The sequence below is a fragment of the Apteryx rowi genome, unplaced genomic scaffold (assembly GCF_003343035.1).
Source record: "Apteryx rowi isolate R43461 unplaced genomic scaffold, aptRow1 scaffold_118, whole genome shotgun sequence".
Taxonomy (NCBI): Eukaryota; Metazoa; Chordata; class Aves; order Apterygiformes; family Apterygidae; genus Apteryx; species Apteryx rowi.
In genome coordinates this window covers 1961602-1983675 of record NW_020447397.1, presented here as the reverse complement: position 1 = coordinate 1983675, position 22074 = coordinate 1961602, and the positions used below count along the sequence as shown (strand labels likewise).

At 38.4% G+C, this 22074-nt stretch overlaps 1 protein-coding gene across 1 annotated transcript in view; it reads right to left on the bottom strand.

The window, feature by feature from the left end:
* Window positions 1–22074, bottom strand: part of ESR1 (estrogen receptor 1) — a 184378-nt gene that overhangs the window by 4936 nt on the left and 157368 nt on the right. Inside the window, exon 7 of the mRNA XM_026083863.1 lies at window positions 3931–4064. Within this exon, the coding sequence (XP_025939648.1) occupies window positions 3931–4064 (134 nt within the window). The remainder of the gene's footprint in view (window positions 1–3930; window positions 4065–22074) is intronic.

The following is a 22074-nucleotide window of genomic DNA, read 5'->3' as shown; positions in this document are numbered from 1 at the left end:
GGACAGCAGCCTTACAATGCCAGATGTTGGCAAACAGTGGTAAAGGACTTTTTGGATATTACTGGAGGGGAAAAAGCCCTCTTCACCTATTCTGTCGAAACAACCTCCAGTTTAAAGCATCTTTACACTTGGTGTTCAGTCCCACCAAGCAATACCCCTGACTCTTTATCCCCTTCCACTATGCCCCACTGCTACGTGTCTCCATCTGTAGCAAGCCAGGCTGAGCTCTGAGCAAATTCAGCTCTGGACTATGCACTCTTCCCAAAAGAAGAAATAAATAAAAAGCGCAATTTAAAAGGAGTTGGAAAAATCAAGAGAAAAGAGTAACAAAAAACAGTCACATGAAATAATGCATCAAAAAGTCTGCAGGCTGCATGAAATCAACTAAATCTTTCCATCCCTATGGACTAAACAATTAGGTGAATTAGCTGCTAAGGCAGAAGTGACCTACAGCGTTAACTCCAAAATGAAAGCCCATTGCTTTGCCACATGGCATCACTCTTCTTCTCAGATCTACTCAAAAAGTAAAGGTCTGGCAACATGTTGCCCTTTGATGTTTCTAATACTTGTTTTCCAGTGTTAAGGAACAGCATTCTATTATTGAGCTAAATCTGTTTTTCAAGAATGCAATTTTTTTTTTAGTTGAAAGGTTTATTGCTGCAGCTTGAAGGGCAACTTGCATACAATGCACACAACAACACATACATAATGTAGCCAGCAGAGAGGCCAAAAATTCATTGTGTGTTTTTCTGCCGTTTCCTTAGTATAAGGTTTATGTTTATTTGGGTATTTAATCATAGAATAAAATTTAGGTTTGAAGGGAGGGGTCTGGAGATCATCTAGTTCAACCTCCTGCTCAAACAGGGCTCACTTGAGAGTTAGATCAAGCTGCTCAAAGCTTTGTCCAGTTGAATTTTGAGTATCTCCAAGGACAGAGATCCTACAGTCCCTTTTGCTGACTTGTTCCAGTACTTAAATTCTCTCTCTGTGAATAACTTGTTCTGTTCATCTAATCAACATCTCCCTTGCTGCAGTTTGTCTCCATCGCAGCTCATCCTTTCACTCTGCACCTCTGAGAAGAGTCTGGCCCTGGCTTCTCTATAACCCGCTCATTAGCTCTCTGAGGGCTGCAGTTAAATCCCCTCTTAGCCTTCCCTTTTTCAGGTGGAACAAACCCCACACTATCCTCAGACCTCCTGTACACCGCACGCTGTAGAGTACTTCACATTTCCTGTGTGTCCAACACTGCACCTAAAGGAGGTTAATTACAGTCTGCAAAGAGAAGCATCTCCAGAGGATAGTTCAGAGTACCGATGCTAAATAAGTTATGTGGCTATTACACATACMCCAAATTATCTTATTTATCTGTCTCTGTAAGGCAGCCTAGCCTCCTAATTTGGGCATCTAAAGGATCTGACAGCCATAAACTCGTGCCCACATTCCCAATTCCCAATAATTAATTCTTCTGACATTTCTAAAATTCATAGGCTATAGGAATGCAAAAACTGAAGTAGAAAAGTAATTATGTTTATCCATAAAGGCAATTACAAGCAATATAGACATGCATTCTGTGAACATATACACATATATGTTTAGTTTACACTGTACTCAGATATACCGCAAAAAGTGCAGTACACAAACCGAAATAAAACATGATGATTTGCACAACAATGCTGTAAATTACCTTCACCATGAACCTGCAGCAGTTTTACTTGAACTGTGCCTTCTCATCTATCACCATCAAGACTCTTCTAAAAACATGCAACCTTCTGAGCAGCTACAAACATTCATTTAGTGTAAAAAAACAAAACAAAAAAACCCACAAAATCAGATCACTCAGCCCTGACCTTGCAGCGCACACAACACCATTGATCTGAAATACTTGCTGTGCAGTACTGAACCTTGTAGGATTGAAGAGCTAATATCTCCTAGCCTCACCCAGTGGGCTCATCTATTTTATGTGCAGAAGCAAATTTGCCTCTGATTATCTAAGTCCCACTGACTTCACTTGCTATATTTTTTTCACAATTTTTCCTTAGAGGAATCTTGAAACAAAAATCCCATTAATGAAAGTGAGATGTGCTTATAAAGTATACCTGGCAATGTCTGGCAGGGCACTGACTAAATAACAAATCTAGTTTTCTGGATCAATACTAAATACAGCAGTGGGACAAAAATTCTTAACAGTGTGGGTCAATGACTTCAAATTCAAGACAAGAACCTTCAACACATTTCATTCAAGCTTCCAGTTCTATTTATGTTCTAACTTTAATTCAATATTTTTATAAATCAATTACATATTCTAGATTTATTTAAGAGGATTATTATATTTGAACATATTAGCTAAAAATCTGGAGGAGCATCACTTTTCACGATGAACTAGAAAATATTCTGTTGTAATTATCAAGATTCTGAAAGGAAAATAAAATGTCAGACTTAGTGTTTAATAACAGTTACCACACTTTGACAACCAAGATAAAAACAACAGCCCTTCATTCTTTATATGCCAGTTGCTTGTCTCAGATCTCACTCTTTGGTAATTAGTGGCAATCACAACAAAATCTGAACCACGTTAATGTCTCATAGAACATTAGTGAAGTATTTTATATTTGACAACATTAGCATAACATGTTGTTGGAACTTTATTCTTTTTTTTTTTTTCCTGAGTAGATCAGGTCCAAATGTCCATAAAGGAATTAGTGCCTGGTTAATAAGGCAATGTCTGGCATGTTTAGAAACAGCCTTTGGTGAGAATTAGCTGAACTCATATTTCATACAACTTGGGAAAGTGCTCTGTTAGCCTACCCGATAGAAAAGACATGCAGTCCTCCACAGGTGTTTTGTGCAGAGGCTAATACCATCTGTGAGCTTAGACACAGCAGGAAAAGTGGAGAACAAGGGGGTGAATCTTCAAGGTGTGTCTTTAAATTCTGGCATCTCTAGCCATTAGGTAACAGCTTAGCAGAGACTTGAGTCTAAAATCTCGACTTTGGTGCCTACATTATTGTTTTAGAGCTCTATCATTGCCATGAGAATATTGTGAGTTTCAATTCTGCATTTAAATGAAAATTGTCTGGATCTTTTTGCCATTTTAAACAGAGAAAAAACCCTCCTGTGTGCAGCAGAAAGTATTTTCTGCCACACTCCACAATCTTTATTTCCTTATTTCAGTCATGTGATGCAGAATTCATCTCAGCTAACTTTAGATATTTATGATATCTACACCTAAACCGGTTATCTAGTCACCTATTTTTATCTTCATATAAATACATATCCTTATATAACTTTTTATATATATCTTCATATAAATATTTATTTTTATCTTTTTTTAATCCAGTCACCTATTTTTGAAGATTACTTTAGAATGAGGTTTACACCCTAAAAATACTTACTTCATTTCATCAATTATAAAGGTAAAAAGATCACATCAAGTTTAGATGTCTGTATTTTACTATAATGTAATCCATGATCTTTATATCAGTTCTGATAAACTCAGCCACATCTTTGCCATCATTTCCCTTTATTTTACCATTACCAAAAAGGGAAAGCATAGGCCCTGTTTTATAATTAGGCTTTGCTTTTGGATGCCGTAAGTGTGGCTCCAGCTACTTCAGTCTTTCCTAGTCCACACTTTGTCATGACCTGCCAGGGCCTAGTTCAAAACAATGAAAAAAAAATCATCCTTTATGTCTGTTGCCGTCTGTATATCAACTCCTTTTTGCATTAAATCACTGGCTCCTAAGTATACCACTGAACAGGTTCACCCTCCTTTATCCCTGCTGGCTGTCGTACGTTGTATCTATGTTGATAGTTCCCTTTCAATTGCTGCTGTTTCAAAATGAAAACATCATTCAGTGATAACAACCAGCATTAAAACCGCACACAGAAGCAAGAGCAATTACTCGAGTGAGGGCAAAGTGCACCACTTACCAGAATTGAGCAGGACGATGGACTTAAGGCACACAAATTCCTCCCCCTGAAGATTCATCATGCGGAACCGAGCAGCAGTAGCCAGCAGCATGTCAAAGATTTCCACCATGCCCTCTACACATTTCCCTTGATTCCTGTGTGAATATCATTAAGGGGGAGACGTTCACAGCTTTAATCCCACAGCATGAGCTTTTCAACCCCGGATCATTCTCTTGCAATTTGATTTCTCAAACATCGTCTCACTAGCTAGCACTTGATGGCCTAGCTGATGCTCATTTGGCATACATGTGATTACAAAAACATGATTCCCCCCATGCCACATAAGATGAATGAATAAATATTCTTTTTCCCAAAGACATACCAATTTCCTAAACTCATCACCAGGAGGCATTACTGTGATGGAAGGTATGAGACTGACTCAACTAAACCTTCACCTGGCRGACAAAGATTTGCTTAAACATTATTTTGATTTCTTTTTTGTGTTTCACTTGCATTAATTTGTCTTCCCTTTCTTTTTTTCTTTTAGTTTAAATGGTTCCAATTCTGTGCATAACATTTCTAACTAATGTTTTGTACTTGTTTGTACCTGCCCTTGCAATCTTTAATGTTCCAGCCTGCTCCTCCCATTTTTATATCAGCACTGTGCCTCCTTAAAGTCTAAAGTTTATTCATGAGCTGAAGAAGGACTTCTGAGGCCAAAATCTTGTCTATATCGGGGGTCTGACTGAAACCACAACATCTCTCCACCAGTCTCACCTCTTTTTGCATTATAACTTTAAACAAACTTAAAGTCCAAAGCTTCTGGGAAGTCTTCAATCATTCATTAATAATGGCGATTAATACTACCCTCTGCTCAAAATACTAGGTATCTTCACTTGGCTAATGTTCATCTTGCACACCCAACCCACACTCTGAGAATTAACGTAAATTGCACATATTTTTATTGAGAATTTTGTCTGCAACTTTGCTCATCATGAAATTTTAGATCATTCAGATTACTATTATTTTTAGCTAAAACTACCTACTTTTACTTTTATTAGGACTTCCTGGGTGAAATTTTAATTTCTAAGAGTTTATGAGTGGTGAGTAAGTTTGCTGATTAAAAATACACCATTTTTAAAAGTTTAGTTTTTATGAAGAGAATTTTAAAGATCTTTACCATAGGGAACTGCAAAAGAAATTTCAAATTATCAGATGACTATGTCATTATAATTTGTAATAATTCAAACACCGATTGAGCATTTCCTAATCTCTTTGTGACAAAAACAACAATTTGACTACTGGCATAGATACACCTGCCTCAGTCCTCATACAGCCACACTGTTGATACCCTTTAGCTGATGTCTAAACTCCCACAGGACTCTCAAACAAAGCATTCACCTTCTTTTTTTGGCTGTGGTCTGAGAAAATTCTTTGGAGTTCTCATATCATGCCTAAACCTAAAAACCAGTCAGAGGAGAGAGGATATCTGTGTACTTGTGCTCCCATCTTCTTTCAATTTCAAATCCCCATACAGCTTAATTTTGTGCTTGAACTTAAATCTGCAGCTCCCTTATCCTAGGGCAGTGCCCACCAACTAGTGAGGGCATGTGAGAGAAACTATTTCAACTTGCTGCTTTGAGAGATGTTTAAACAAAGCAGAATAATATCAAGAAAACAAATGTAGAGACACTCCCTTAAAACAGCCAGCAGCCATGTTGGTTAAACAATGCTGATATAAAAAAAATATAAAAGAGCCAGTGGCCTGTTCCATTTGGAAGTCCAAGGTCAGAGTTTGAGTTCCAGCTCTGCACCAGGCACCATGGAGATTCAAAACCTGGGCTCCTGAGCAAGTTTTTCAATCACACTATAACAGCGTGTGCTCTCAGGGTGGGGTTGTTGTTTTTTTTGTGAGAAGAGTTGATCCAGCCTTGGGATCTAGTAGGAAGGCATAGACACCTTTCATAAGACTGGTTTGGTTCCTCCTTCTTGTTTCAGCTCTCGGTTGGCTAAGCTGCTTGCTGAGCACTCCTAAGTGCCTAATTCTCCCCATAGGCTTCATCGGCACTTAGATCAGAATTAGGATTTCCTTGGCAGGGCAGGCTGCAGTACTTGGCAATGCAACATTTACGGCCCTTCGCAGATCTTAAAAATTTCACTGAAGAAATGGTGGTTTAAATTATAACAGCTTCTCACATACGCCCAGCAACCCTCTGATGATTTCATATATTAGGATGCCAAATGCTATGGTACAAGTGCAGCATAAAAAAAACTTAGACAAAAGATTAGCAGGCTTAAGATTAACAGGCAGGCAGGCTCGATGCAATGTTCCATTTAAAGTCTGCGATGCCTCTGGTACGCTCATTTACAATGCCCTGAAAGAGGAACTGAACTAAAGGACTGACCTCAGCCTGGTATATTTGAACACAACTTTACTGAAATTTATAGTTCTGCCTCTTTTGTATCACAGCTGAATTTGAACTCAGACATGGAGTTTTCGATTATTTGTCAGTACTTGTCAGTACTTCAGTGACTTATCAGTTCTACTGTTTAATGCTGGATGCGGAGAACTCTTCACCACCAACCAYCTTGCTGTCCTGATGAATCCTGCCTCGACAGAATAAGGCTGAAAAACTGAACTGGTTGGTCTCAACCATATTTCTTCTCTGCCTGGACATTGATAAAACAAAGGCAAAGCAATATTCAGTAGCACCACTGGCAAAACAAAAACAAGCAAAAACAAGCAAAAATCAAGCACTCAAAATAAGGCATGAATATATGAAAATTACTATTGCTTCAGAATCTATTTTGTGTGTTAAAATTTAAATCCTATTGAAGTAAAAAATGCAGGAATTTTTATAGTGGGACAAGTTCCTCTGCTTCTGATACAATGAATATTTTTGCCTATAACTAGAGGAGGATTAACTTAAATAATGCCCAAAACAAAAAGTTTGTTTAAGAATTTAGAATTTCAGAATTATGCAGAGAAGAAAGTGTTTCCAAGCATCATATGGCAAATGGCCCACATTAAAAAAAAATTTCCTTCGTGGCTAGCTAAAAGACATTTGTTTGCTTTCTAAAAACATCAAACTACTGCCAGCCACTGTTCAAAACACTTTATAATATTACAGAATCTGGACAAATTGCCAAGACCACAATTAAAAAAACCAGTAATCTCTTTGTAAAATGAGACCTTTTAAAATACCTTGTGGTCATGCATGACATGGAAAAGATATGTTAATAACAAAAAGAATTATTGCCAGGTACTCTACAAAAATAATTTAATGGATTGTAGTTTACAAGATCAATATTCCAATGTCTTATCAAGTGGTATAACCTACGGACAAAACTCTATATTCATTCCTGTATGCATTAGGAAAATAGATCTTATTTACCTTGTCTAAATTTCCATGTGTGCATATTTCACACCAACTGAATTCACATGAGACACAATAAATAAAAAAGATGTAAAATTAAGAGATTCTAAGTATCTTCTAATCTCAATTACTTCAGTATCTGTTGTGTGTGAAACACACAACATCTGGTGTCTGTGGCATCAGAGAACTCCATAAGAAAAAAGAATAGATAAAACACTTCAGGTGAAGTCAGATACCTAGCTTTAGGTGTTCAGGTGTGCAAGCAATAATTTCAGAAATTTTGTTTTATTATCAGAGTTAGGCTGCAGATCCAGCTTCATTGAAATCAATGGGAACTGGAGGAGTTTAGCATCTTTGAAATGCAGGCTTCTAATCAAATATTTTTATTACCTTGGCTACAACACTGGTTTTCTCTGTTACCCAACAGAAACTATTTGAAACAGGTGTTCCACAGGAGAAAATAACTCTGTTCAGAAGACTCTTTTCTATTTGTTTGTCTCATTTCAGTGACTCCTTTCAATAAGGATGATTTTTACAGCAAATTACTGGCATACTATGTATGTAGTGGTGCTATCTCCAGTTCTCCTAAACTGCCTTCCTACTTTTTAACATAAACGGACAGTATTATCACAGAATCACATTATCATGTATTTATAGCTGTATGTCCAATTGATAAGGCCTAGATAACATCACTGAAGGACAGATTAAGCAATATATTTGAAGATTGTCTTTATCCCACCAACATGCTGTTGTCTATGTGTACTTTCAGCTTACTGAAAACAAAACAGTAAAGGCATGCTCACTGCAAGGTGACAAATTGCATTCTCAGAAGAATCCTTAAAGTTGACTATTGGGAAATGTTTAGGGAAATTAAGGCAAGTGAATTAGGCTGTTAAGCGTAATTGTTAAACTGTGTTAAGCTAATGCATATGAATAATATGTGCTTTATGGTAAATCTATAGAATCATAAATCATTCAGGTGGAAAGGGAGCTCAGGGGGTCTCAGTCCAAACCCCTGCCCAAAGCAGGGTCAGCTGTGAGCTCAGAATGGGTCACTCCGGGCTTTATCCATTTGGGTCTTGAAAACCTCCAAGGTCATAGACTGTACARCCTCTCTGGGCAAACTGTCCTAATGCTTAATTGCTTTCATAGTGAATATAGTGAATTATTTTCTCTCTTATAACCAGTGAGAACCTCCTCTTTATCACCCCTCAATCTCCCACCATGCATCTTAATAAAGAGCCTTAATAATATCCTCGTAACTATTAGAAGGTTAGGTATCCCTGAAGCTGTCTCTTCTCCAGGCTGAGCAGGCCCAGTTTGCCTCAGCCTCTCCTCACAGGGCCTGTGCTCCAGCCTCCAACCATCTTGGTGGCTCTCCACTAGACATGCTCAAGTTTATAAACATCCTTCCTGTAATGAGGGGCCCCAAACTAGATGCAGTATTCCAGATATGGTCTAATGAGTGTCAAGTAAAAGGGAAATAATCACTTCTCTTGATCTACTGGTTACATTACTGTTGATGCAGTCCAGGATACTGTTGGCTTTCATTGCTGCCAGGGTGCACTGCTGGCCCATGCTCAGCTTGCTCTCCAGCAGGACCCCAGGTCCTATTCAGCAGAGCTGCTCTCCAGCTAGTTAGTCCCAAGTTGAACTATAGCAGTGGGTTAAGTCCATCACTTTTGTTGCTGAATTTCATGAGGTTCCTTTCAGCCCATTCTTTCAGCCTAAGTCTGAATGGTAGACCTGCCCTTGAACTTACTGACTGCACCCCTCAGTTTGGTGTCATCTGCAAACTTGATGACAGTGTGCTCCATCTCCTCCTCCAGCTCACTGACAAAGGGAACAGAACAGGTCCCACAGACCCTCTTGAGGAACTTCATTTGTAACTAGCAACCACATAGAGTGTGAGCCATTAACCACAGACCTAGTCATTTTATCACAGAAGGAAATGAGGTTGGTGAGGCACAATTTACCCTTTGTAAATCTATGGTAATTTCCCCTCATCCACTTCTCCTTCCTGTGCCTTCCTGTGCTATGATTTTCTAAGGGACTAAAGTGATGCTCACTGACCAGCCCCAGATTATCTTTCTTTCCCTTTTTGGAGCTGGGTGCAATATTTGCCTTTCTGCAGTCACTGTGGACCTCCCCTAGTCTCCACAACCTCTCAGAGATGATAGAGAGCAGCACTGTAATGACATCAGCCAGCACTCTTGGATGTAGTCCACCCCATAGACTTGTATGTGTTGAGATTTCTCAGGAGATTCATAATTCAGTCCTCTTTTACTAGCTCAGTCCTTTCCTCCTTGAATCCTGTATCAAGGCACTAATAGCCTAAATGCTATTATGTCTTGGCAAGCCCTAGATATTGGGAACATCTTTTACAATACAGGATCAAGTGACAGACAAGTGGGAGGGAGGGGATGGATCAAACTGCCATCTACAACTGCTTGAAGAGATGATGGAAGCAAACTCTTCTCAGTAGTGGTAGATGTTAAAACAAAAGGCAATGGCTACAAGTTGCTGCTTGGAAAATTCAGGCTGGATAGCAGGAAAAACTTGATCACTAGGATGGTTGTGCAGCCCTGAAACAGGTACTGAGACAGGCTGTGTATTCTCCATCCTTGAAGACTTTCAAGACTCAGCTAGACAAAGTCACAGCTGGACTCAGCTAGTGTTGGCAATGGTCCTGCTTCAAGTGGGAGATTGGACTAAATGACCTGCAACCAACATTTCTATGATTCTAAGTGAATTTCTGGAGAAGTTCCTGAGAGAAGTTAGTTTCAGGGTTTGATTAGAAGCAAGAATTTATTACTAGTGTTGAGCTTTTTAACCAAGGATCCAAACATGCAGCCAGTACCTGAGTACAGAATGAGAGCAAACTTTAAATCATACTTTGAATGAGGTTTCCTCCACTAATGCAGTGGTAAAAAAAACATTCTATTACAGCTCTCTGGCTTCAGTTTAAAATCTGACACAGAATATAAAATGGAAAAGGAAAAATAAAATACAAAAGTTAACCTGACTTTCTCATAATTTGAAACCTCTTTATAAGTTTAAGCTTGGATTGTACTTTGGACAAGGTTTGGAAGGAGTGCAGTTCTGTCCTATTCATAATAATCTGTACATTATCAATACATAGCTCCTCAACATTTCATCCTCCTTACATTTCATTCACATATTTCTTTTATATTTGGTTAGGATTTATTTCTATTTCATTAAATTATTCAAAGTCACGGCATAGGAAAGAAAATTGTTTATCTGTCCAGAGACAGGAACACAAATGCAGAGGGAGGAAACCTAAAGTAATAGCATGCACATTTGTCAGAAAGGTACCTTCAAGTATTACCTTTTGCTTTCTTTTTTTCTTTTTTGCTTTTAGTTCACTAAAATCTTTTTTAGTTGATTTAGTACACTGTTACAGTAATTATTTCATGTTGTGCAAACAAATATAATATTTTTGGCTACTTATGCAAAAATATGTGCCATTAGTGTCAACATATGAATCACAGTCTGAGAATCACTAACAGCTGGGCAACTGTAGTAAGGAACTGGAATTAGCATAGTTCAACATGGAATCAATCTTTTTTTGCCTTAAAGTGAGAGAAAGAGTTGCTTGAATGAGATATTTGCAATTCCAGCTTAGATTTGTAAGAAATAAAACTAAAATATCAGTTCCAAACATAATTTTGAGGGGAGAAAAGTAGCAGGACCAGAGGAACACCCCAAGAGCAAGTCTCTCTGGGCATCAGTGCTCATGGCTTCTATGACAAAAAAGCAACAATTAGGATTGAGTCTGATGCTCAAATGGGCAATTCCCATATCTTCCAGCACTGACAAAGTTACCACCCAAACCTTTTATGATGTCTATTTTGCTTGCTCCTTGAGCCAGCTCTGAAACAAAAGCTGCTGGCTCATCCGCAGCCCAAATGGGACATGATAAAATAAAGCCAAACAAGAAGAAATTCGGGAAGGCTGGGAATAGATAAAGGAAAAATTCAGCACAACCGTGATATCCAGTGCTATTTCTGAAGCACAGAAGACCTCTGAAAACCTTTTAAGAATTGTATATGTCCTCTCCATTCGAGTATTATTGTAGGCTTTATACATAAGTGGTGTCTGTCTTCAGGCCAAGAGACAAAGTTTATATATGTTAACACATTCTATTAATAGACATTGCTAAACACTTTCTACTTGTATGTAAAGTGAAGCACTCAAATATTTTAAGGAAGCATGCTGTTAGGAAAGCTCCATCACTAGAGGTTTTGAGACCAAATCAGACAAACATCCATCAGCATTTCGTAAGTACTGCCAAATCTGCTTTGGAGCATAGAGTGGACTACTTAACTATTTGAGGATTCACCCTTTTCTAAAGTACTATGATTTATCAGTAATTAAAATATGAGGAAAATGTTATCAGCAGTGACATTCTACTTCAGGCCATCCTGCATTAACCAGTAACTCTAGGGGACTGTGGAAAAGGTTGGGGTTGGGAGGAATGAGCAGGAAAAAATAAAATAAAAAAAATAACTCCCCTAACCTCCACAAAAAAAGAGCAAACTACAAAGAACAGGTGGGACAAAGAGAAGCAGAGACTATCAGGAGTAAACTAAACCCCGGTATCAAATGTAAGACCTACTGATGACTAAAGAGAGAGAAATGCCTAGCTTGTTGTTCTGCGTAGGTACTCATGAAGTTAAACAGCACTTTGCTTTTAAAAAAGGCTCTTTTGGTCAAAACAATTAGACTTGTACAGTCATATGAACTTGCAGATGATCAGGTCTCCAGCTTCTGAGAGAGAGAGAGAAATGAAAGATACAGGTCTTGCTCTGACACGTTTCTGCATGTTCGCTTTTTAGGATCAATTTGTTCATGAACTTTTATTACTAAAGATGATAACAAAGTAATTCACAGGTAGTAACTTCTTTTACTCACCTTATTTCTCTCCAAACTGTCTTTCAAATGGCAAATCCTGAAGAACATTATAGACTATAATAAAGCACTTTACCATAAGAATAAAGTTTCCTTTAAAATTTAATTTAATTTAATTTAAAATAAATTAAATTAAAATATCCATTGGTGTTATCACATCCTGCTTTTCCTGTAGCATACTAAGAGAGCCCTTCTATTTCCTTTTCAATATAAGCTTCTCATCAGAACAAAGACATGGATAGACTGCTGGCTAACATCTATTTTAAACATTTTTAATTAAGTCTGAGATTTAAAAGTCATTATTGCTGAATAGGAGACAATATTTGCAATAGATATTTTGGAGATGCACATTTGTAGATTAAAAATAAGTAACAAAAATCTAGTTTAAAGTGTTTTTCACCTATGGGTTTTCACAGAATCACAGAATGGCTGAGGTTGGAAGGGATCTGTGGAGATCATCTAATCCAAACAYGCGCTCAGAGCAGGGTCAGTTACAGCAGATTGCTCAGGGTCATGTCTAGTCGGGCTTTGAATATCTCCAAGAATGGAGATTCCACAACCTCTCTGGCCAACGTGTGACTGTGTTTCACCACCCTCACAGTAAAAAAATATTTTCTTATGTTTAAGTGGATTTTCCTGTATTTCAGTTTGTGCCCTTTGCTTCTTTTCCTCTCACTGGATACCAGCAAGAAGAGTCTTGGTCATCTTTACACCCTCCCATCAGGTATTTACATACATTGGTAAGATCCTTCCTGAGCCTTCTCTTCTCCAGGCTGAACTAACCCAGCTCTCTCAGCCTCTTCTTGTATGAGACATGCTCCAATCCATTAATCATCTTCATGGTCCTTTGCTGGACTATCTCCAGTAAATCCATGTCTTTCTTGTACTGGGGAGCCCAGAACTGGAGACAGCACTCTCAATGTGGCCTCAGCAGTGTTGACTAGAGGGAAATGATCACCTTCCTCGACCTGCTGGCAACGTTCTTTCTAATGCAGCCCAGGATACCATTGGCCTTCTTTGCTGCAAGAGCGCATTGCTGGCTCTTGGTCAACTTGTTTCCACCAAGACCCCCAGGTTCCTTTTGCAAAGCTGATCTTCAGCTGGTTGGTCCCCAGTCTGTACTACTGGTGCTTGGGGTTATTCCTCCCCACGTGCAGGCATTTGTATTTCATTTTGTTGAACTTCATGATAATCCTGTTGTCCCATTTGTCCATCCTGGTGAGGTCCCTCTGAATGGCAGCACAACCATCTGGTATATCAGTCACACCTCCCAGTTTTACATTATCTGAAAATTTGCTGAGCGTGCACTCTGTCCCATCTTCATTAATGAAGATGCTATACAGGTATCAAGGTGAGACTGACAGGCCTGTAGTTCCCCAGATCCTCCTTCTTGCCCTTCWTGAAGATAGGAGTGACATTTGCTTTCTTCTAGTCCTCAGGAACCTCTCCCAGTCACCACAGTATTTCAAAGATAATCAAGAGTGGTCTCGCAATGACATCGGCCAGCTCCCTCAGCACTCGCAGGCACATCCCATCAGGTCATGGACTTGTGTATATCCAGTTTGTTTAAATGTTCCTGATCCTCCTCCACCAACAGTAAGTCTTCATTGCTCCAGACTTCTGCTCTGGCATCAGAAGCTTGAGATTCCTGAAGGCGACTCTTAGCAGTAAAGACAGAGGTGAAATAAGCACTCAGTGCCTCTGCCTTTTCTTTGTTCTTTGTCACGAGGACTTCTCCCCAATTCACCAACGGGTCCATGTTTTCCCTAGTCTTCTTTTTGTTGCTGATGCACTTGTACAAACCCTTCCTGTTGCCCTCATTGCTTCCATCTATCTCCTGTATACTTCCTTTCTATGCATGAGTTTAGTCAGGAGCTCCTTGTTCATCCATGCAGGCCTCCTGCTACCTCTGCCTGACTTTCTACAGGTCAGAATGGACTGTTCTTGAGCTGGGAGGAAGTGACCCTTGAATATCAACCATCTCTTCCAGATCTCTCTTCTCTCCAGGGCCTGGAGAATCCCATAGGGTTTTTTCAAGCAGGCCCCTAAGGAGTCAAAGTCTGTTCTCCTGAAGCTCAGGGTCATGACCTGCTATGTGCCTTACTCCCTCCTCTCAGGAACTCCACCATCAGAAACTCCTCCTAAATTCCACCATCTTATGGTTAGCCATGCAAGGGCTGTTGCCGACCTTCACATCCCCAACCAGTTCTTCCTTGTTTGTAAGTTTCAGGTTCGGCAGCATGTCCCCCCTCATCAGCTCCTTGATTATCGGTGTTAGAAAGCTATCATCAATGCACTCCAGAAACCTCCTGGATTGCTTGAGCCCTGCTGTGCTGCCCTTCCAGCAGATATCACAGTGGTTCAAGTCCCCTGTGAGAACCAGGGCCTGTAAACATGAGACTTGTTCCAGTTGTCTGAAGAAGACCTCATCTACTTCTCCCTGAACAGGTAATCTGCAGCAGACTTCCACCACAACATCACCCATGTTGGTCTGCTGACTAATCACAACTCATCAGCTCTCAGCTGGTTCATCATCTATCCCCCAGGCAGAGCTCCATGCATTCCCACTGCTGTCTCATATAAAGGACAACTTCCTCTCCTTGTCTTCCTGGCCTGTCCTTCCTAAAGGACATCTATCCAGCCACGGAAGCACTCCAGTTGTGTAAGCTATCCCACCACATCCCTGTGATCTTGATGAGACTGTAGCCCTGCAACAGCACACAGACCTCTAATGTCTCCTCTCTGCTTCCCATGTGGCATGCATTACCCCATACTGCATGCATTAGTGTACAGGCACTTCAGAGAGGCACCTAGCTTTGCTAATTTCCCATGAGAGCTTCCCCCATCATGCTGTCTTCTCAGCACATCCTTATTTGTGTGCATACACTTGGGTGGCCCCATTCTGCTCTGTTCTGTTGATTATGAGGTCTCTATTTTCCACATTGTCCTGTGTCCTTTGCTTGCCAGCCTGGTCCACCACTTCCTCACTTGATTATGAGTTGTCATCTCCCTCCCTCATCAGTCCTATTTTAAAACTCTCCTCAACAGCTTGGCCAGCTTGTTGGCAAAGATGCTTTTGCCCCACTTGGTAAGGTAGGTCCTGCCTCTTCCTAGCCATCCTCAATCCTGAAAGATGGTCTAATGATCATAAGAGCCAAATCCCCGTTGTTGAGACCAGCTACGCAACCAGTTGTTGACCCGCAGGATCCATCTGCTCCTCTTCAAGCCCCCTCAGCACCTTTGGGGGTTGACCACCTGGGCCCCCTTGCCCTTGACCATCACCCACAGAGCCATGTAGTCACACTTGAGTGTCTAATCTGGCTAGATCAGCATAGGCTCATCTGCTAAGCAGATAAAGAAAGAGAGCACAATATTCATATCAGCAGTTCCGAATTAGGTCAGAAACACGTAAACAATTAAGTACCAAAGTACTTGAATTTTTTTATTTACCTGGGTAAAAGATGATTCTAAATAGATCCACAAATAGGTCAGATAGGAGAAATCTCTACAACTCTGCTATCATAATTCTAAGAAAACTTTACTTTTAATTTTTTTTAGCATTTCATAACTTTTATTAGAAAATTGCTATCAAGGCTCTCCATTTAGGAGTATTAAAGTTGTAGCAGACATCTACCATGACAAATATAACTGGCTGAAAAACTTTATACTGGTTAACAGAAAGAACTTTTTTGGCTTCACTTGATTGACTTCAATCTGAAACAGCCTAAAACCCAAAAGACTTCAAAATTCCCCTTATATCAGAAAGGTAAAGAAAGTTTCATTTTGGAAAGATCAGCACCACCATTCAAGACCACTTAGAGCTGGGGACCTGAGCTTCTACTATCAGAGTGACTACATAGACGATCTTACCATTTGTGTAAGAAACAGGGACTATCTGTAATCCAAAAATGATTTCATTCTTTCTGAAAACTTCTGGTCTATACCTACAAACCCACACATGGAACACTTTTTTCTAACAGCTGGAGATTGGGAAGATCTTAATGAAAATATTTTTTTTAGCAGTTCATCACTTTCATCATCACCCAGCATCTCTTCAAACTGTGGAATGATCCTTCTGACTTTTATCTTTAATTTTTTTGAATTACAAAATCAAATAGTCTTTAAAATTTGCTCCAAGGCCCAGCAGAGATTCTGATTTTCAACAGACAGAACTGATAAATATTTTTTAAGATCCATAACTCTGCCTCTTGAAATGAATGTTTCATTCTCCGGGGTCTACTACATAATAATTAATCTCAAAATCTAATAAGAAAGGGAAAGGTGAAGAGAAATTAAATTATTTCAAGAGATTCATTAGTTCTCTACAGCTTAATGCATTCAGTTCTATCATGTAAGTAACCTGATGACAGGATGATTGTCTGAGTTGGGTTTCCAGTGAAGAACATATTGCAATAAAAGATGGGATGAAAATAAAATGTACTTTTTTTTTTTCAAATTTATTTTGAATTGCAACTTTGGATTTGTTCCCTAGGTAATAAAGAGCAGCAAGTCACTAACAAAGTGTTCTGAATCAAACATCTGTAACCATTTTCCTTCCATTTTTCTAATAAGTCAACGGTAATTGATGCACCCACAATTACACAATGCCAAAAAAAAAAAAATGTTCATTTGCTCAAGAGACAGACTGACTAAAAGTATGATGTCCTGATGGATTTGGAATATTTTACAAGGTGAGAGAATAGGAAAACATTCCATGATTTCATTCTGTTACTGTTCTATTGTATCTAATCTTTTGTCTGTCAAAACGTCTGAAAGTTCTAACTGCACAGAAAACTTGGGAAGACACTGTTTTCAGAAGTGGTGGGAAACTTTCAGACCATATCCATAAAAAACATAAATTATTCAGCCGCACACTCATAGCGAATGCCGTAAGTCTTTATGCTATTAATGCTAGCTGCAGTAAAAAACAGAACCATGGCCTCCTGCCATTGCTCAGTATGGAGGTCAGTAAAGGGAAAACTCTTCAGTTTCTTCTGGATGAGAAAAAGAGATGAAAAAGCTCCATCAAGCACTGGAAGGGGAAATGAACAACAGTTTCCAAACAAAAAATGTGAATACCAGACACCTAGATTTCTCCATAAAAAGAAGAAAATATCCTGATATAAACATGGAAATACTGACTATATTTTACTATTTTTTGAAGTTCCTAGACTGATTGTTTGCTGCTAGACATTTTTTCAATTTTGATAAGAAAATAACATTACAACATAGCAGGAGAACAACCATACTGGCTCGTACCAATGGTTTATCTAGCCCTGGGTGAAATATATAGGTCTTTGCTTAATACTGGTATCCTATATTAAGAAACATCATTTGTTTGTTTTGAAATTACATCTGCTAATTTCATGTGATTACCTCTATTTTTAGATTGGAAGAGATATAAATAGTGGATTACTATAAATCTCAGTGTGCTCATGACTTTATAGAATTCTTATTAGCTCTGTTTCATTCTCCTTTCACCATTTAGCTTCACAGGCAGAATAGTTGGTCTAGAGTTACTCTTTGTATGGAAGCTCATCTTTGTCTTTGAACACCTATGTTACCCTTCTGGGTACCCATCTGTTTTACAATATTCCTGTTAAAAGTGGGAAAAATCATAAGGGCACAGTTTTCAAAGTACTGATGAAACATGGATTTACACAGTGTTATAATGATGTTATGTATTATTTCTTTTTCCTGTCATAATGATTCCTGGGACGCAAGGTATAGTCTATTTACTTTCAAACTCTTAGTGAGCAATGAATCGCTGATTCCACAGAACTGATAGCTTTAGCAGTGAGATCTTGTTCTCGGTGGAACAATCAGCTAAGGATCCAGTTTATGAAGGTTAGGGTTACTCCCTTCCTATGTGTACCAGTTCCTTTTGTCTACACAAAATTTCTCTGATTTTTTGTTGTCTAGTCATTCAATATTGTGAAGGTCTTTTTGCAGCTCTCACTTGTATTTATTTGACAACTTTCAGTCATCAGCAAACTTTATTCAATTTACATACCTTTTTCCAGATCATGTATATATTGGTTGAATAGTATAGATCACTATATGGATTCCAAATATGATTTACCTGAGAAAACTGACCATTTACTCCTCTCTTTTCCTTTAACAATTTACTTAATCTATTTGATGACTTTCTCTCTTATCCCATAGTACCTTAGTCTCCTTAAGAACCTTTCATTATCAGTCTTGTTTAATACTTTTGGAAATCAAATGAGATCTCCCTTGTCCATTTGCTTGTTAATTTCTTCAGAGAACTCGTATGTATTTTTGACACATGACTTCCCTTTACAAAACACACGGAAACAATTTACCACTATGTCATATTTAACCATGCATCCACTAATTCTCTTCATTACACTATATTCTACCAGTTTTCCTAGGGTGGACATCAGGTTTATCTGTCTGAAGTTTCACCAACCTTTTTTAAAAAGCAGCACTGCATTTTCCATTATGCTGGTACTGAGGCTGTTTTAGGTGAGAAGTTATCCACCTCAGTTAGCAATTCAGCTATTTCAACCATGAGTTTCTTTACACTGCTTGTTTGAGCACCATCTGGTTGGTAAGATACTTTTGAGTGACACTCCAAACCTTTAAGCAACCGCAGATCAGAGTGATATTTCAATGCAACAAACAGTTTTTAAAAAAATGATGAAATATGTCTCTTCCTTATTCCTGAAGAAACATTACATTTTCCTCAAAATTATAAACAGCCTATTGTCAGTCCTGAAAAATTTCAGTCCTGGTCTAATGACATTTTTAAGGTCTAGTTTCTTGGGAGCCGTCCAGACAGGAAACATCTGGCTCATCCCACTGTAAACCTACGCCTTTACTTCTAGATTTGCCTCATACAAGTTATTAATTTTCAAAAACAGCATATATAAGTATTGCATTTATGATTTTTTTTATTGTATCAGGTACTGCACATTAATTGCAAGCTCTTTGAGTTTATGTCTTTGCTGATTATGCCTATTTTTCCTAATCTATAATTATTGTCAGTTGAGCTTTTTTAATAGCATCAATTGTACACTGTAAAATGAACTAGTTATATGTGATGGGCAGACTGCTAAAGGTCCTGATCTTGAACCAAGACTTGAGTGATTAGGTACTGCATTAACAGAATAAGAAAATGCGCATTACCCCACAGAACACCCTATCTAATTACAAGGCAGAGTGGGAATAGAAAGGGATAATGAGACGATATTCATCCGTACAATAGCCAGTAGTCTCAACATATTGGCAGCTTAATTGTTCTGTATTTTTTTATAGGCAAAGCAAAGTTTTAAAGAAGGCATTTGAAGTGAGTCATGAAGGGCTATTTTGCAGATATTTTCAAGGACTTCCAGGTGTGAATGGTTACATGGGAAAATCACAGAGGTATTTGAAAATTTAACAAATAGACTCTCACAGAATGGGAAGAGAGTCTCTAAAAGACCTTCAAAGAAAAGACAAGCTGGCGTTTAATATGACACAATAGGAGGCATAAACTGGGAGAACAAAAAATCAGAGTTGCTCAAAAAATGGCAAAGTAGGAACATTATTTTAAATGCTTTTCAGATAGATATGAACAAGTATTTGTATTTTTCTAGCCAAGAAGAGGGAATGAAGTTGTCCTAATGAAACTTGAAATGACCTGAGCTTTATATACAGATGGATACCAAAGACTATATCTTTGAGACTTTAGACAGAAAGAATCTGTCAGATATAAGATAAGCCTGAATGTGAAAAATGAAAGAGATGTATAAATTAGAGATGATGTCTGGCAAGGAATGATCAGAAAGAGGTAGAGGTGCAGACAGAGTGTGGCAAAGAGCTCCCTATTAATGACATTGAACTCGAGCTGAACTCCAGAAAAACACAGGTTAGAGACAGACCAAGGTTTTAGTGTCTGTAGTTGGTGAGTCTGGATTAGAGACAGCAGTTAAATTTATATTTGCAAATACTGTTAACCMCATACATCACGTAACAGGGAAAGAGCGATAGGGATTCAGGACAGAATGCTGTGGACCCTCATAGGAAGATGAAAACAGTGAAAAGGAGTACGCTGTAACAAACAAGCTGAAAGTTAAGGGCAGAAGCATAGATGAAAGAAAATTGTATTATTGTGTCCATCTCTTCCATTATTTTAACCATTAAATGGGATGATTTCATTATTTAAATCGACAACAGTAATGCATTAAACAACATTTGCATTCTTCTTGCAATATTTGTCCAGGTATTTGATTCAGTTGAACGACTCCATTGACTTAAACACACTTTGAATTGTGCTCTGTTCTGTCTTCTCAAATTTTACAAATATGCTTTTGCCCTATAACATTCTCAAAAGGCAAGCTGCCTAAACCAAGGCAGCACATTGCTAACACATAGTGTTAGCACTAATTAATTAGTACATCAACAGTTAATTAACATATCAGTTCTCCCCAATGTCAAGTACTTTTAGTATTTCAGTTTCAGCAAATATCCCCACCAAGTAGAGCGAAGCAAGTATATGATGCCTTAGAAATACAAGATGTATTATGTTATTTGAAAATGAGAACATATAATATATCTACATTTTTAGAAAGTCTTGTTTGAAAGTCAGAAAACAAAAAGCTTGTTATAAAGTTAATTGATTTTTCATCTCTAAAATAATGTATGGTTCCAGTTGCACACAACTGTTTTCCTTAATCCAGCAGAGAGTTGGCTGAAACCACACGAATCATCTACTCCTCCTCCATTTTATTCGGAGTATGGGAATTTTTACTTGTTGAGGAAGAAGTTTCACATCTTTTCCCCAGTTCTTTCTCTTAGCTAAGAGGAAGATAAACAGTACTCTGGCTCTGCTCTTCAGTTTTCAATTTTTTCTTACAATCTGCATTATGAAATGTGGAATGGTTGGGTCTTTGGAAGCTAGATTACAATTTATAGTGCAGTTTTCAATAATATATTGGTTTTGCTTTCCTACAGTAGTAAATTTTACTTCTCAAGCGAACTAAGAAATTATTTTAAAACAGTAATGTTTTCTTGACTTTTTGCCCAGTCTAAGGTGGCCATACCTGCAGGTATTTTCACTGCACAAAATGAGAATGTGTTTTATACATATCTTGTTCCATGGCACACAGATCATGTGCTTCCACAGATAGAACAGGGTTTTTACTAAGGCAATAAATACATCTAATTTTTATTCCTATGAAATGTTACATATTATACTGTTAGGCATTTATATTTTAATGAAATATAAATTATAAGTGTAAACTTTATTTTTTTGCAAATAGATAAAAAAATCAGAGGTTTAGCACTGCACATGTACAGAAATGAAAGCTCAGTTTCCCACAGTTAACAGAGCAAAGCTGCTCAAAACACGTAGCAATAGAACATTGTTAGTAACCCATGAGACATTTTGTCATACATTTTTGGAGCTTAATGAAGCAGTGATAGTAGATTTAAAAGAAATTTAAAAGTCCAATTGTTTTATTACTTACTATAATGTTGATGTTATCAATAGTAGAAGAGAATCAGCTTTTCTGTTAATAAGAGTTTTGTCTGCTTAACCTAACAAATGGCTGAAGGAGTTGAAGGCACCACCTCTGACTTTGTTCCCAAACTCTGCTATGGTTTCCTGTCCCTCCAGAAGCAGGGTCGAGAGAGCAGGGTGCACGTCCAGGTGTTGGCTGCTTCACCACATATTCTAGCACCTTAGCTCAGCTCTTCCTTCATCCTCAGTTTACACCAAGATGCCCAACTCTGCATGGAAGTGACTAACGTCCACACACAAACTCCCTTCTGCCAGCTCTGTTATGTGGGTGGCAACCTTCAACAGAGGAGCGCTACCAACAGCTAGGATAACTATATCTTTACCACTTTG